This window comes from Cervus elaphus, chromosome 11, assembly GCF_910594005.1.
Source record: "Cervus elaphus chromosome 11, mCerEla1.1, whole genome shotgun sequence".
Taxonomy (NCBI): Eukaryota; Metazoa; Chordata; class Mammalia; order Artiodactyla; family Cervidae; genus Cervus; species Cervus elaphus.
Genome location: NC_057825.1, coordinates 2,316,683 through 2,329,669, shown reverse-complemented (window position 1 = coordinate 2,329,669; position 12,987 = coordinate 2,316,683). Strand labels below are relative to the sequence as shown.

Sequence of the window (12,987 nt, the reverse complement as noted above, 5' to 3'; positions counted from 1 at the left end):
CCCGACCCCGCAGAGATGACAACAAGGCCTCGGGGACGGGGGGGGGGCCCATCCCTGGAAAGGCCTGGAAGCTACCGAGCCCATGGCGGGATGGGAGGCCAGGGGGCTGGCAGCCACGCTCCCGCCCTCCTGGACCTGCTCTCACCGGACACCATATGCACACGCTGCCTTTGTAACCAAAAGCACAAAACCAAACCAACCAACACAAGCATTTACGGCCTAAAGTTTAAACTGGTTCAAGGGGACGAGGAGCACGCGTGTTAGAGATAAGTATTTTAATCCTTATGTAAACTCTGCGGCAATGACAGGTCCCACAAAACAGAGTGTGCGTTCCCAGCAACACGCACGCTTCCGAAGGCGGGAAGCCTCGCGTGGGGGCCGCCCCGCAGGGTCCCGTCCCGGCCGGCGGGCACCCCCTGCAGCGCGCCACCTCCCTCTGTGGCCGTGTGGTCATTATTCTTGTTTATCTCTGGGATTCAGAAACTGAAACGGTCTGGGCGGCCGCAGGGTGCTGACCTCCGGAGAGTCCCCGGAAAGCGTGGCGCCTGAGAGGACCAAGAAGGCGGACGGAAGAGGGGAGCGGGGGGTCGTCCGGGCCGAACTGGAAGCTACCGTGGCTGGGGGGCGGTGGGGGCATCCAGCCCACCCAGGCCAAGAGCCAGCTCCTGACCCGGCACAGACGAGGTCTGCAGGGCCCGCGGCGTCCGCGCCCCCGCCCCGACTGCCCTCCCGGGTCAAGCTCAGGGGCTTCAGGAGGAGCAGAGCCCCAGGCCACAAGGGCGGCCGCCCAGAGTGAGGGTGTGGAGCGGCAGCGCGGGGGCACCACCCACTGCGCTCGGCCCCTTCAGACGCCGGGCTCAGAGCTTCAGGCGCCTCCGTCCTTGCTGACCCCCAGGAGCGGCCGTCAGACAAGCCCTTCACGGCAGAGGAGACTGGGGCTGGGGGGCGGTGCTGGGGGGATGCGGCACAGCCCAGCAGAAGGGACCACGATCTGAACCCACGTCCCGGAGGGGTCAGCGCTGCGCCCGGCCACACCCCGGGGAGGCCGCCCCACTGCCCTGTGCTCACGAGGCCCCTGAGGTGTGGGAAACGGGCGGGTGGGGGCGGGCTGCCTCGGGTGGCTCCACCAGAACCGGCGGCCCGGGGTCCCCGGGGGGGTGTCGGAGAAGACGCCGCGCGGCCACCAGGACCTAGCTAGGGGACGTGGATGGGGCGGGATCAGACCGACCAGGAGGCCACACTCTGCCGTGCGCATGACGCGGCAGCCTCAGCAGCTCACGGCCAGGCCTCGGCCTCAGGCAGACCCCCCCGCTTCACTGGCAGGCCAGGCACCCACGCCAGCTCGGAGCTGAGGCAGGCGCAGGAAGAAGCAGTCTGCAGCGGGCCCAGCACCTCCTCAGGGAGCCCACCTGGCTTCCCAGGCCCAGCCCCCGGCCTCCTGCCCGCTGTCCTTCTCTCCATCTTCACCCTTCGTGAATCCCTGGCGCTGTCTCCCCTCCAGAAGGTCAGACACGGGAAGGGGTATCCTCTGCCCAAGGCCTGCAGATGGATGGTCAGCAGAGGAGACGTGAGTAAACGACGTGATGACCCCACCCCAGCTGCCGGGGGGCAGGTGAGGGGACAGGCCTAGAAGCTATGCAGATAGAAGATGGAGCCGGGCAGCTGGGCTGGCTCTGGGTTCAGGCACTGCGCGTCCCCCGCCTCCTCACCCACGGGGACCGTGCCAAGGCTGTTTAGCTGGCAGAGAGGGAGGAGCAAAGTGAAGGGCACTCTAGAGGCCAAGACCTGGGCGGCTCGGCCGGAGGCCTCTGCCCTCATGCAGCTGCGTGTCCCAAGCCGCCTGTCACGCCTCCCTTCACGGGGCACAGCCGCCCAACCCTGCCCTTCACAGGGTCTCCCGAGGCCCAGGGGACGTGCCGTGGCTCGGATGCCAGGGAGCAAACTTTCTCGGGACAGGGCATGGCCAGGCAGCAGCCATCTGCCGGGGGCAGGGGTGGGGCGGAGTGGCAACCCCTCACCCCAGCCTCCACCCCCACTGAGCCCCACCCCTGCAGCAAAAACCTCCAGCCTTTAGCTCCTGAAGGCGTCTGGTTTCCCACGGCAGCTCAGACGCCACCTCCTCCATGAAGCCCTCCGTGGCCTCCCTGCCCCCAGGAACCTAAACATCCCTGCCGGCTGAGGACAGCCCAGCCCCAGAGGACAGGACAGCAGCCAAGAGCCGCTCAGAAGGAAGCGGCAGAGAGAACGGCTGAGATCCCTTCTGTTAGGCGCCGGCCCCGGTCATCAGCAGGCGAAGGGGTGGGGTGCTGCCGACCAGCCCTGGATCCTCCACTTGGGCCCAGGGTCCCCCATGCCCCCCACACACACCACCTGGGGCAGGAGGGGGGTGCAAACCCCGGGGCCCTGGCATCCTGCGGGGGGCCGTACCACCAAGAGGCCCTACAGCCGTCAGAGGTGAAGGGAGGCCAGGTGGACGGTGGAGGCCCTGCCCCGGGAAGCCGCCGGCGAGCCAGGGCCAGTGACCAGCCGGTGGGAGCGAGTGGGCCACCCGGGCGTGGGGTGGAGGCGCAGCGTTCGGAGGCTTACCAGGCCTGGTGTGAGGCAGGCCCACATTCTCTCTCCAAATCCTCCCGATGGCCTGAGGGGCGGCCACGGTCGACCCAGGTCCAAGCAGGGAGACCGAGGCTCGGCCAGCCAGAGACACATCATCACGGGGTTGTCACCGCGGCCGAGCGGCTGAGCGGGGCCCCTCCGCGGCCGTCGCGGGCAGCTCAGCGGGCTGAGGGCACGGCAGCCCGAACCACACACGCTGCGGGGACGCGGTGAGGTCATCACCACCGCGCTCAGCGCAGTTTCCGGGCAGCAGGTGAGCCCGAAGGAAGCTTTGTTCCCTGGAGCAGTTCCTGCCTGACCAGCCAGGGCCAAGGGCTCTGGATACAAATGGAGACATAATTGCAAACTGTGATGGGAACGGGGAGGGGAGGATCCCCAGGGACCAGGACACCTTCAGGCTCTGGGAAGAGCTCTGAGCAAGCGAACCGCAGCCTGGCTCTCCCCAGCCTCCGGGCTAAGAAAGGTTTTCACGTTTTTAAATGGTTAGGGAAAAAAAAAATAGTAATTCGTGACACGTGAAAAGTATCCAAAATTCACATCTCCTTCTCCATGAAAACATTTCACAGGCATACAGACCCCCGCTCCTTCACAAATTATCCAGACCACCTTTGCCAAATGAGGGCAGAGTCCAGTATTTGTGAAGGGACCGTCTGGCCCACGGGGCCCGGAATATTTACTACCCCCGACAGAAAGCGCCTGCCGGCTCCTGCTCTGGGAAGACAGGCGCTGGTGGCCGGCTGGGCGCCAGGGCAGAAGCGGCATCCAAGGGACAGTCAGGAGAGAGGTCCACCTGGGCGTCATCCCAGCAGCCCTGCCCTCGTCCTGGGAAACCTCGGCCACAGGCACGGCCCGGACACAGGGACAGACAGCGGGGCCGGAGGACACCTGGCTGCCCGGAAGGGGCCAGCCTCGGTCATGTGGAACCTCAGGCCTGGAAATGGCTCCAGTGAGGCCCCCAGAGCGGGGTCACCTTACGGCTACCCGCCCTGGTCAGGCCCTGGGCCCGGGCGCGGCTGAGTCCCCGCTTCCGGCACTGACACGCCCCGCTTCCAGGCCCCAGGCCACAGACAGACACCAAGGGCCATCCCTCAGCACGGCCTCCCGTCCGGGACTCGGCAGTCCTCGGCCTGCCCGCCAGCGGTCATCCCAAAGCCAGGGGGCTGTCATCCACAGCCACGGCATGAACGTTCCGCCACCGCCAGCCCGTGCCCACCCACAACCAGGGCAGGGGATGCCCGCCAGCCCTCCCTGCCGACTCCAGGCCAAAACCTCAGCCCCTGCCCTCCCCCCGACACACACCCAGGCCGCAAGGGCCCCTCCAGCCAGCAGGTCAGCGCCACAGACGAGACCCCTGCCCCCCGCCTCTGCACTCCCCGCCCCACACCAGCCCTGGGGTGCACACTGGGCGCCCACGGACCCCGCCACCCGGAAACGCCGGCGCTCAGGGAGACTCGTCGTCATCAGCCCCCTCAGGAGCCTTTGCAGGCTTTGTCCTAATCGCCCTCCAAGCATGAAATTTTAATACCACAGATGTACTGGGTATCCGCTCTTCTCTCTCGGCGCATCTGCGCTTGATGCAGGAGAAGAAGACGCCTTCTCCACCCCCACAGGTCTGATTTCTGGCCCCTTGGGCGTGGGTCATGCACAGCGTAGTCTTAGAATTAATGTGACACAGTTCTCTTCACTTTTTTAATACGACCACCAGGAATATTCTTAAGAGATGGATGCAGCTCACATATTTCTACTTGGCGGCACCGCTACAGACAGAAGACAAATAGAAATGTGAACGCGAGCAGCCCTGTGTGTGCACAAGACACGCATGCACACACGTCTGTGTTCCCTCGGAGCACACGCGCACACACTGCCCAGGTCTGAGCGCCAAGCAGAGGCGACGGCGCAGGACAGGTGTGTCTGCAGCCGGACCCCAGCTTCACACCGGCCGCCGCACTGCGGACCCGGGGCCCCTTACGCCAACGGCTGGTTCCTGAGCTGGGACAAAATAGGATACAAGATGACCTCAAGTATCTCGTGCTAGGAAGGCGACAGAGCTCAAAAAAAAAAAACGGTGGGAATGTGTCAAAAAGACACAGAAGCAGCTTGAAGCAGCGGCCCCTTGTCCAACCTGAGACCATCTGAGCATCAAAATGAAGAGTGATGCTGACCGACGGGAATCCGCTGAAGAGAAGAGGAAACCACAGTCCGGAGCGGTAGAAAGAGAGGAAGGAAAGGGAACGGGGAAGGGCAGCGACCGGGAGGGAGGGAGGACCTCCTCAACGTGCCTCCCGGAGAACATTCGCCATCTACACGGCGGGGACAGAGGACCTTCAGAGCGAAGCCGCCTGGCAAACACCGCCGGCATCAAGGGACTTAAAGCCAACACCCCCAGCGGGAGGACACTTGGAAACCGCTCGCCACCTGCGAGACAGGATCCAGGAGAGGCACCGCATGGTCACTCCACCCGCTCCAGGGGCAAAGCCTGAATCCCACACAAGGAACCGGTGGCTGAACCCAAAGGGAGGGACATTCCATGACAAAAGGGGCCTGCCAGCTTCAAAAGCGTCAAGGTCAGGAAAATCAAGGTGAGGCTGAGCGGCCATCCCGGCCCCCCGGTGGACCCTTGGCTGAAACGGGCGTTTGTGGAGACCTGTGTCCAAACTCGAGTGGATTCGGTGGTGGCAGCCTCGCCACTGTTTGCTGGGTTCGGGTGTCTGCGGAGGGGACCTCCTCTGTAGCAGCCCTGCGGGGGTGCAGGGAGCCAACAACCTCTCACGAGTGTCAAGACACGTCCAAAGTTAAAACAAAATCTGACTTAGCAGAAAAGGCTTCCTTGTTTCCACGGGAACGAGCCCTCGTCTCCTTGCTCCCCACCGACCCCCCAAAGCCTTGGGAACCATGTCCCCCTCCCTGCACTCGGGGACTCTCTGGACACTTAAAGGCCATCTCTTTGTCCACGGACACCTCAACGGCCTGCTGTGTCCTGCTCACCGGAAAACATCTCGGAGCGGGGACCGGGAGCCTGCCAGGCTGCGCTTGTTCCTCAAAGGAAGGCTCAGAATGACATGAGCAAACGGGGGGACGGCTGTCAGAGGCCCAGAGACCCCTCGGGAGGGCTCACATCACACAGGCCTGGGGCGGGAGCGCGGCCACACCCAGAATCTAACCAGCTCCACGGTTTCGAAGGGTGAGCAGCGAGTGTGTCCTGAGGGACACTTGTTACTGAAGCAAGCCGTGGGGAGCGCAGGGTCAGAGGTTCACACCGGGACACGGGAGGCCAAGGGCCAGGCTCACAGCGCTTGTAACAGGACGGGAGGGGATGAAAACAGAGCCGGCTTCCTAGAGGAGGTGGCTGCTAGATTCAGCTCCCACAGGAAGACGCAGGCCAAAAGCAGGGGCGGTCTCCCAGCGTGGGCCCAGCGCAGGCTTGGGGGCGCAGGAGGCAGAGGGATCGGCACGAGGAAGGGTGGAGGTGTGGGTCAGGGGAAGCCCTCTCTGCTGGCCCTGTGGGCTGCCTCCCCAGCCTGTGTCTCCGGGAAGGAGGCTGGGCGGCTGGTCCCCAAAGGTCGAGACTGCAGACTAAACGCAAGCGCTGGCTGCTGGCATCAGCAACCTCAGGACGTCATAACCCAAGCTGCTCGGGACACACACGATCTCGTATTCGGATCAGCAGATTGTGGCCATGCCTAATTAGTTTAATTAAACCCAAGGTGGCTGCCAGGCATTTTGGATTTAAAAAAAAAAAATTAAAGCACACCCCGCCAGCTCCAGAAGGGCAGGACAAAGGGGCACCTGGGGGCTGCCCGAGAAGCCGTCCTCGCTCCTGGCTCTGCACGCAGGAGATGCTCAGTGAGTGCACACGGCTGTGACGCATCTTCAGGGCCAAGAACTCAGTACAGGGGCACGCAGACGGCACGGCCACTGGAAGCGCCAGGCCCTGAGACGAGGATGCCACTGTCACAGGAGGGCCAGGGCAGCATTCTGGAATGAGGGGACGTCGGGCAGGCCTCTGGGCTGGCCGGGGCCATGGAGAGGCACGCAGTGGCCACAGGAAGATGAAAAAGGGCCCCGCCCACTGGCCAGCAAAGTAGCCAGATCCCACAGGAAACAGGCATGCACGCCCCGCCCCACCCATGCCGTGGAAAGAGACACACATCAGAACAACCTGAGAAGCAGGCCAGGAGCACGCGTCACAAAGCCAGGAAGAGCGCAGAGAAAAGGCTTCTGAAATCAGAATTTATTTAAACAGTCCCGAAAGGGAGGCCCAACTTCATGTTTCAGTTTCACCACCTGCTACCTGTGTGACCTGGGGCAAGTCACTCGACCTCTCTGAGATGCAGGTTTCTGATTTATGAAACAGGGGTGCGGACTTCCCCAGCGGCTCGCTGGTTAATAACTCGCCCGCCAATTCAGGGACACAGGTTCGATCCCTGGTCGGGGAAGACCCCACTTGCCGCGGAGCAACTAAGCCCGTGCACCTAGAGCCCACGCTCCGAAACAAGAGAAGCCACCGCAGGGAGGACGGGATCACACACACACACGTGCATCACAACAAACAACCACTTGCCGCAGCTAGAGAAAGTTCATGGGCTGCAACGGAGACCCAACGCGCCAAAAACATCAGTAAGAAAGAAACAAGGGCGGCCTGTGCCTCCCAGGACGGTGCCTCGCCCAGGGCAGGACGGGTAAGAAGGGGCAGCTGCAGTTTTCTCGGGATGCAGTCACCGTGGACCGGGAGGACCGCATCCTCTTCCCTCCTCGTCTCGGGCACAGAAGCACCCCAGACAGCAAAGAACAGCTGCATAGACAGACCCCACGTTCCACTCCCAAACCCTGCGCAGCCAGACATGGTCCACAGGACTGTTCTTTAATGGGAATACACAGATGGGGCCCTCCGGCTAACCCAGGTTTATGGAGCACCCACAACCAACCCCGTGCCAGCCACAGACATACAAAGACCAGTGTGACCAGCTCCACCCTCCATGAGATGACAGGCAGGGGAGACCAGCCCTCAGCCACAAGGGGCCATGCCTGCCCACGTCCAGATGAGATGGCTAATGTTCAGTCAGCACACATCACTAAGGACATTCTCCGCTTTCCTTCAGGGAACCCTCCCATCAGGGCTGTAAGGTGGCCCCTGGTGCCGGCCCCACTACACAGGTGGGGAAACTGAGGCCCTTAAAGCGGTCACTGGCAGGAGGCGACAGTGCCCATCTCACTAAGAGCACGTGGCCGTGAAGACAGACACACCTTAGCTCCCTTTAGCGCCCCTTCACCCGGGCTGGGGTGGGGGGCTCCAGGGACCCCAGGAGAGGACCCCAGAGACCAGGAAGTCTCTGCATTTCCGTCACTGGGGCTGAGCCAGCCACCTGCCAGCGCCCATCCTCCCCATCCTGTCCTGGAGAGGGGGCAGCCCCAGGACCCAACCCCGGCTGTGCCCCTCTGCCAACCAGCTGGGGGGGTGGGGGGCAGCCCCTGCTGTTCACAGCCAGAGGCAGACACTCCAGGCCCAGCTCTGCCCTCAGCAGCTCCTCCTCCCCTCAGTTCCTCCAGCCCTAAAATGGGTAAGTCCTTCCCAGCCCCCGGGGGAGAGGACTGGATCTGTGAGAGCACCCCGCAATCAGGGCGCCCGGCCCCAGGACCTCAGCTCCGAGAGGGCCCGGGTCGGCGCTGGCCTCAGGGAGCTTGGGGCCCTGCCTGGGCCATGCGCCACCCTGGAGCAGGAGGGTGGCCCCCTGCCCGTCAGGACTCCTCTTTGTCAGCAGCCGCCCCATCCTCTCGGGGGGTGGGGGGGGGTGCCCCCATCTCCTTGGAAACGCGGTCACAGCCAAAGGGCAGAGGCCATGCAGTCCAGCCTGCAAAAGCAGTGACTCACGCCATCCCTCCTCCCCAGCCCACTTCGGATGTCACACTGTGAAGGGCCCTTGTCCATCCGGGCTTGCTGAGGGTCACAGAAGAGGGGCTCTGCTGCTGGCCTGCTGCGGGATGGCCCCGCAGAGGTGCGGGGTGGGGCTGAGGGGCCAGGAGAGCAGGAAGCAGCCTGCCCTCTGCTTAAGTCTTCACCAAGTTCCTTAGAAGCCAGAGAGGCAGCTCCTGCTGGCCAAGCAGACATTTTCCTGCCTGCCTGCCCGGCAGCCACATGCGCCTCCGCCACGACAAAGGCCATGCTTGAGGGTCCTGGGGAAGCCACGAGGGGCTCCGGGTTCCCACCGAGTTGCATGACCCTGTGGCGCGGCGCTGCCTGCCCCCTCCCCCGGGGGTCAGGAGGAGGCCGGGCCGGCGAGGGGGCGGTCGCCCCCACCCACCGGCTCTCCCTGGCGGCTAGGGCTCCCGGCTCCACCAGCCCCTCCCGCCGCGCCCCGCTCCCGATGCCTGTCGGTTCGTCTTCCAGGGCGTCCAGCCACCAGGCGCAAAGCCAAGGGACACTATGCCTGAGGAGGCCACCGGCGCGGCCGGATCTCTGGGGTCCGCAGGGGCCGGAACTCGCTGGGTCCCGACGCCAAGGCCGGGAAGGGAGGGCGGCGGTGGTGAGTGCCCCGCCGGGGCTCGATGTGCCCACGTTCCCGGCAGGCGCGGACCCAGCGGCGGGCGCTCCCAGGCAGTGCCCGGAGGCGGCAGAGGTGCGCCCCGGGCTTGGGGGACTTTGGCTAACTTCGTGCCTCCGGGGATCGCCCCTCGAAGCAGCCGGCTCCGAGGCCCGGGGCGCGTCTCCTCTCGGCTCCCCGTCCAGCCGTCCGCCGACGTCCCCAAGGCTACCGCTCGGATCGGGGCCCCGGGGCGCCCAGCGGCGCGAACAGCCACAAACCGGGGCCCCTCCCGGCGCGCCCGGACCCTCACCTGGGACATCTGCGGCCGGAAGTTGACGTCCTTGAGGTCGATGGAGCCGGGGGAGAGGTTGTGCAGCAGCTGGCACAACAGGACGCCGTCGCGCAGGGCCTGGGCCAGGTCGAAGACCACGGCCGAGGGCCAGACGACGCGGTGGTTGGGCGGCAGGACCCTGCAGTCGATGAGCCAGCGGCCGCATTGCCGCCACTGCTCCATGGCGCCCGCGCCCGCCGGGCCGGCCAGCTCAGGGCCGCGCTCCGGCCAAAGTGCGGCGGCCGCGGGGCATCCCGCCCGCCCGCGCGGGGCTCGGCGGCCGGGGCGGGGCTTCGCGCGGGCGGCCCCGGGCCCCCGCCGCGCCGCCGCGCGTCCCCTCCTCCTCCTCCGCCTCCTCGGCTCCTCGCCCACGTGCGGTCGCTGGGCGGGCGCCGGGCAGCCGGCCGGGTCCCCCTTCACACACACAAGTCCCTCCAGGCCCCGGGCCGGGCACCGCGCAGCCCACCGCCGCAGCGCCCCTCGATCCGCGCCGCCCGGCGCCGCATTCTTCGCTCGGGGCGCCCCGCGGCCGCCGCAGCTTCTGCCCCGCCCGAGACAAAGGCCCGGAGGGTCGCTCGCTCAGCGCGTCCGGGGCCTGGGCCGCCCTCGCCGCCGCCGCTTTGTTCGCCCTGCCTTCGGGTTCAGCGCGCGGTGCCCGGCGATCCGACTCTGCAGCTCGGCGGCTCCTGGGTGCTGGGGGCTCGGGGGCGCGGCCCTGGGCGGGGTAGGGGCGGGGCCAGCGCGCGCGCCTGGCGCCGCCCCCTCGTCCCCCACTTCCTGCCCCGCGGCAGCTCTCCGAAGTAGCGCAGGGCGGGGGCAGCGGCGCGGCCGCGGCCCCGAGCCCGCGGACTTTCTCCGAGAGGCACCAGGACTTTGGGGAACCTCTGCGCCCCGGGCGCGCGACCTCGCCTGTGGAGTGACGGCCGGTCGTGGTCTCTGCGCCCCTCCTGCGTTTCAGGAGGAGTTCGGGAGGTGGCCCTCGTCGCGCTGGGGACCTCTGCGTGGTCCTTCGGGCAGGACAGACCCTGGAGGGGACACAGACTAGGCGGACTCGTCCGAAGCCCTCTCGGTCCACGAAGCGACCCCCGGAGGAGAACTCGAGGCGGGAGGCACACGGGCGGGAGACTCGCCCAGAGCCCCTTCCTGTCCTGTGCCCTGGGCAGGGACCCGCAGGAAAGCCCCCGATCGCGCACAAAGGCCGGGATTCCCCTGTTCTGTAACCCAAAGGCTTCCACCGGCAGCTGCCCAGAGGGCAAACCCTGGCGTCGGAGATGGAATCTGTGACATAGTAGGTGGGAGGGAGGAAAGGGGACCCGACCAGACCCGGCCCCGGGTGGCACCGCCTCCTCGCTGGGTCCCCTGACCCTGCCTTGAACTCCTTCCTGGGCCACGCCCTCTGGGGGGAGTGGGTGGGCTGTGTTCCCGGCAGCTGGCCTCCTGCGAAGGTGGCCGGACTTCTAGGAGGAAAGGAGCCAGTCTGGCAGTGAAATGATGCGGATCCTGGCTCAGCTGTCAGGAGACCCCGGTTCTCAGCTGGGTGAACCTGAACAAGTGTGATCCCCTCGCTAAGACTGGCGCAGTCTTGGGGTGAGGGTGGGGGTGACCAATCCTGAGCCCCCCACACACTTGGGTTGAGCCCTGGGGCAGCACCCGGCAGCTTCCCTTGTGACCCAGATTGCCTCTTTTTTTTCGCATTCCTGGAGCAGGAGCCAGCGCAGGGCAAAAGTCCGCTGCTGACCCAGCGAGGGTCCCCCGAGGCCCCCTGCCACCACCACCCCTCACTCTGGGCACTGGTCTCTGCAGAGAGTCAGGCTGGCCCCTTCCCAAACCCCTTCCTGAGGAGGAAGAACAGGGACCCTGGCCAGGTTCTGGCCCCTGGACAGAAGTGAGGGAGGGGCTGGCCTCTCAGGACACACCCCAGACCCCGCCCCAGACCCTGGCGGGAGTAACATCAGGCCAAGTTGCTGTCCGGGCGTCCTTCCTTCCAGGAGGAAGCGGGTGTGGCAGCTTCATGAACCTGGACAGGAAGGAGCCGGCTTGAGACGGGTGGGATCCAGCCTGCCTTGCCCGAGACAAAAGGTTGCCCCTCGCAGCAGGCAGATTCCTCAGGCATCGCCCTGAGAAATCACCAAGTGGGGGCAGAGCCGGCACCGGCACCTCCAGCCGCCCCTCATCTGAGACACTGCGGGGCCCCCTCCCTGGGCAGGACCCCCCCATAGGGTGGACAGCCCCTCCCTGCGGGAATCACTGGTGAGGAGGGGACAGGAGTAGTTATCCGGGAGCTCTGCACAGTGCTGAGGGTGGAATGGGGTGCTCCTTGGGGTTCTCATGACTCCCTGTCTTCCTGCCTGGACAGGGAACCAGCCCAGAGGAGGAGCCCCAGCTGGGGACAGGGGCAGCCCCGCACTGGCCAACTGCACGGGTGGTCGTCTGCCGCCCCCTGGTGGGAGCGGCGGGCACTGTGGCCGCCTGGCTGCCCCGTGGCCAGGCGCTGCCCAGTGCCCACATGGTCAGGTTTAGCCTGGAGGGGAGCCAAGGCAGGAGACCTGGGTCTCCCCACTGTGTGTTACTGAGCCAACCCCAGCGCCTTCCTGACTCCCAGTGACCGAAAGAGAGTACGGGGGACACTGACACGCCCCGTGGACCTCCCAGGGTTTGGAGGAGGCTGGGTGGGAACTAATAAATGAAGGGAGCTTGACGGAACTCTTCCAAACCCTCAGTGCGTCGTGAGCGCGGCTGGGCTGTGTCGAGTCAGAGGACAGCTCAAGAAGAGGAGACACCGCTCCGGAACGTCCTGCCAGCATCCACCCCTGCTCACACTCAGCTGCTTGCCGAGACGGCCTGCGGCACAACCCAGGAGGCACCATTCCCATCGTCCGTGCAGACAGCGCCCCAGGGAGGAGCCCACAACCTGCCAGTGGATGGCGTCCTGGGAGGTTGCACTCGGGGCTTCCCAGGTGGCTCAGATGGAAAAGAATCCGCCTGTAATACAGGAGACCTGGGTTCGATCCCTGGGCTGGGAAGGTTCCCCTACAGAAGGGCATGGCAACCCACTCCAGTATTCTTGCCTGGAGAATCCCCGTGGACAGAGGAGCCCAGCGGGCTACAGCCCGTGGGGTCACACAGAGTCGGACATCACTGCGTGAGTGAGCACACGTGGCCCACCGTGACGGCACTTTTCCTCAGCAAGAGAGGCCTGTGATAAGCGCTGGACGGTCCCCAGGAGAGGCAGGAAGCTGGGAGTCCCAGCCCAGTGGCATGGATGAAGCCCACAGGGCAGAGAGTCACCTACCTTGAAGTAGGGACAGAGGGTCACAGGCCCCCACTCTGGGCCGCTAGGCCTCCACCTGCAGCGCCCTGGCCCCCTCCAGTCTGTCCTCAGCAGAGACCCAGTCAAGGCTCGTGAGGCCTTGTCACGCTCCTGCCCAGACGGGGGGCACTCGGAGGCTCCTCCTCACCAGAGAGAAAATCAGATGTCTTCCCAGACAGGTCCCACGTGGCGTGGCTGCTCCCCAGATGACC

At 65.5% G+C, this 12,987-nt stretch overlaps 1 protein-coding gene across 4 annotated transcripts in view; it reads right to left on the bottom strand.

Annotated features, from left to right (window-relative positions):
* VAV2 (vav guanine nucleotide exchange factor 2) overlaps positions 1-9,794 on the bottom strand; it is a 177,179-nt gene extending 167,385 nt beyond the window's left edge. For all 4 annotated transcript variants that reach the window (XM_043916353.1, XM_043916354.1, XM_043916355.1 and 1 more), the window contains exon 1: positions 9,445-9,794. In XM_043916353.1, coding sequence (XP_043772288.1) covers positions 9,445-9,648 — 204 coding nt within the window. In that variant the 5' untranslated portion in view covers positions 9,649-9,794. The remainder of the gene's footprint in view (positions 1-9,444) is intronic.
* Between the last annotated feature and the right edge of the window lie 3,193 nt (positions 9,795-12,987).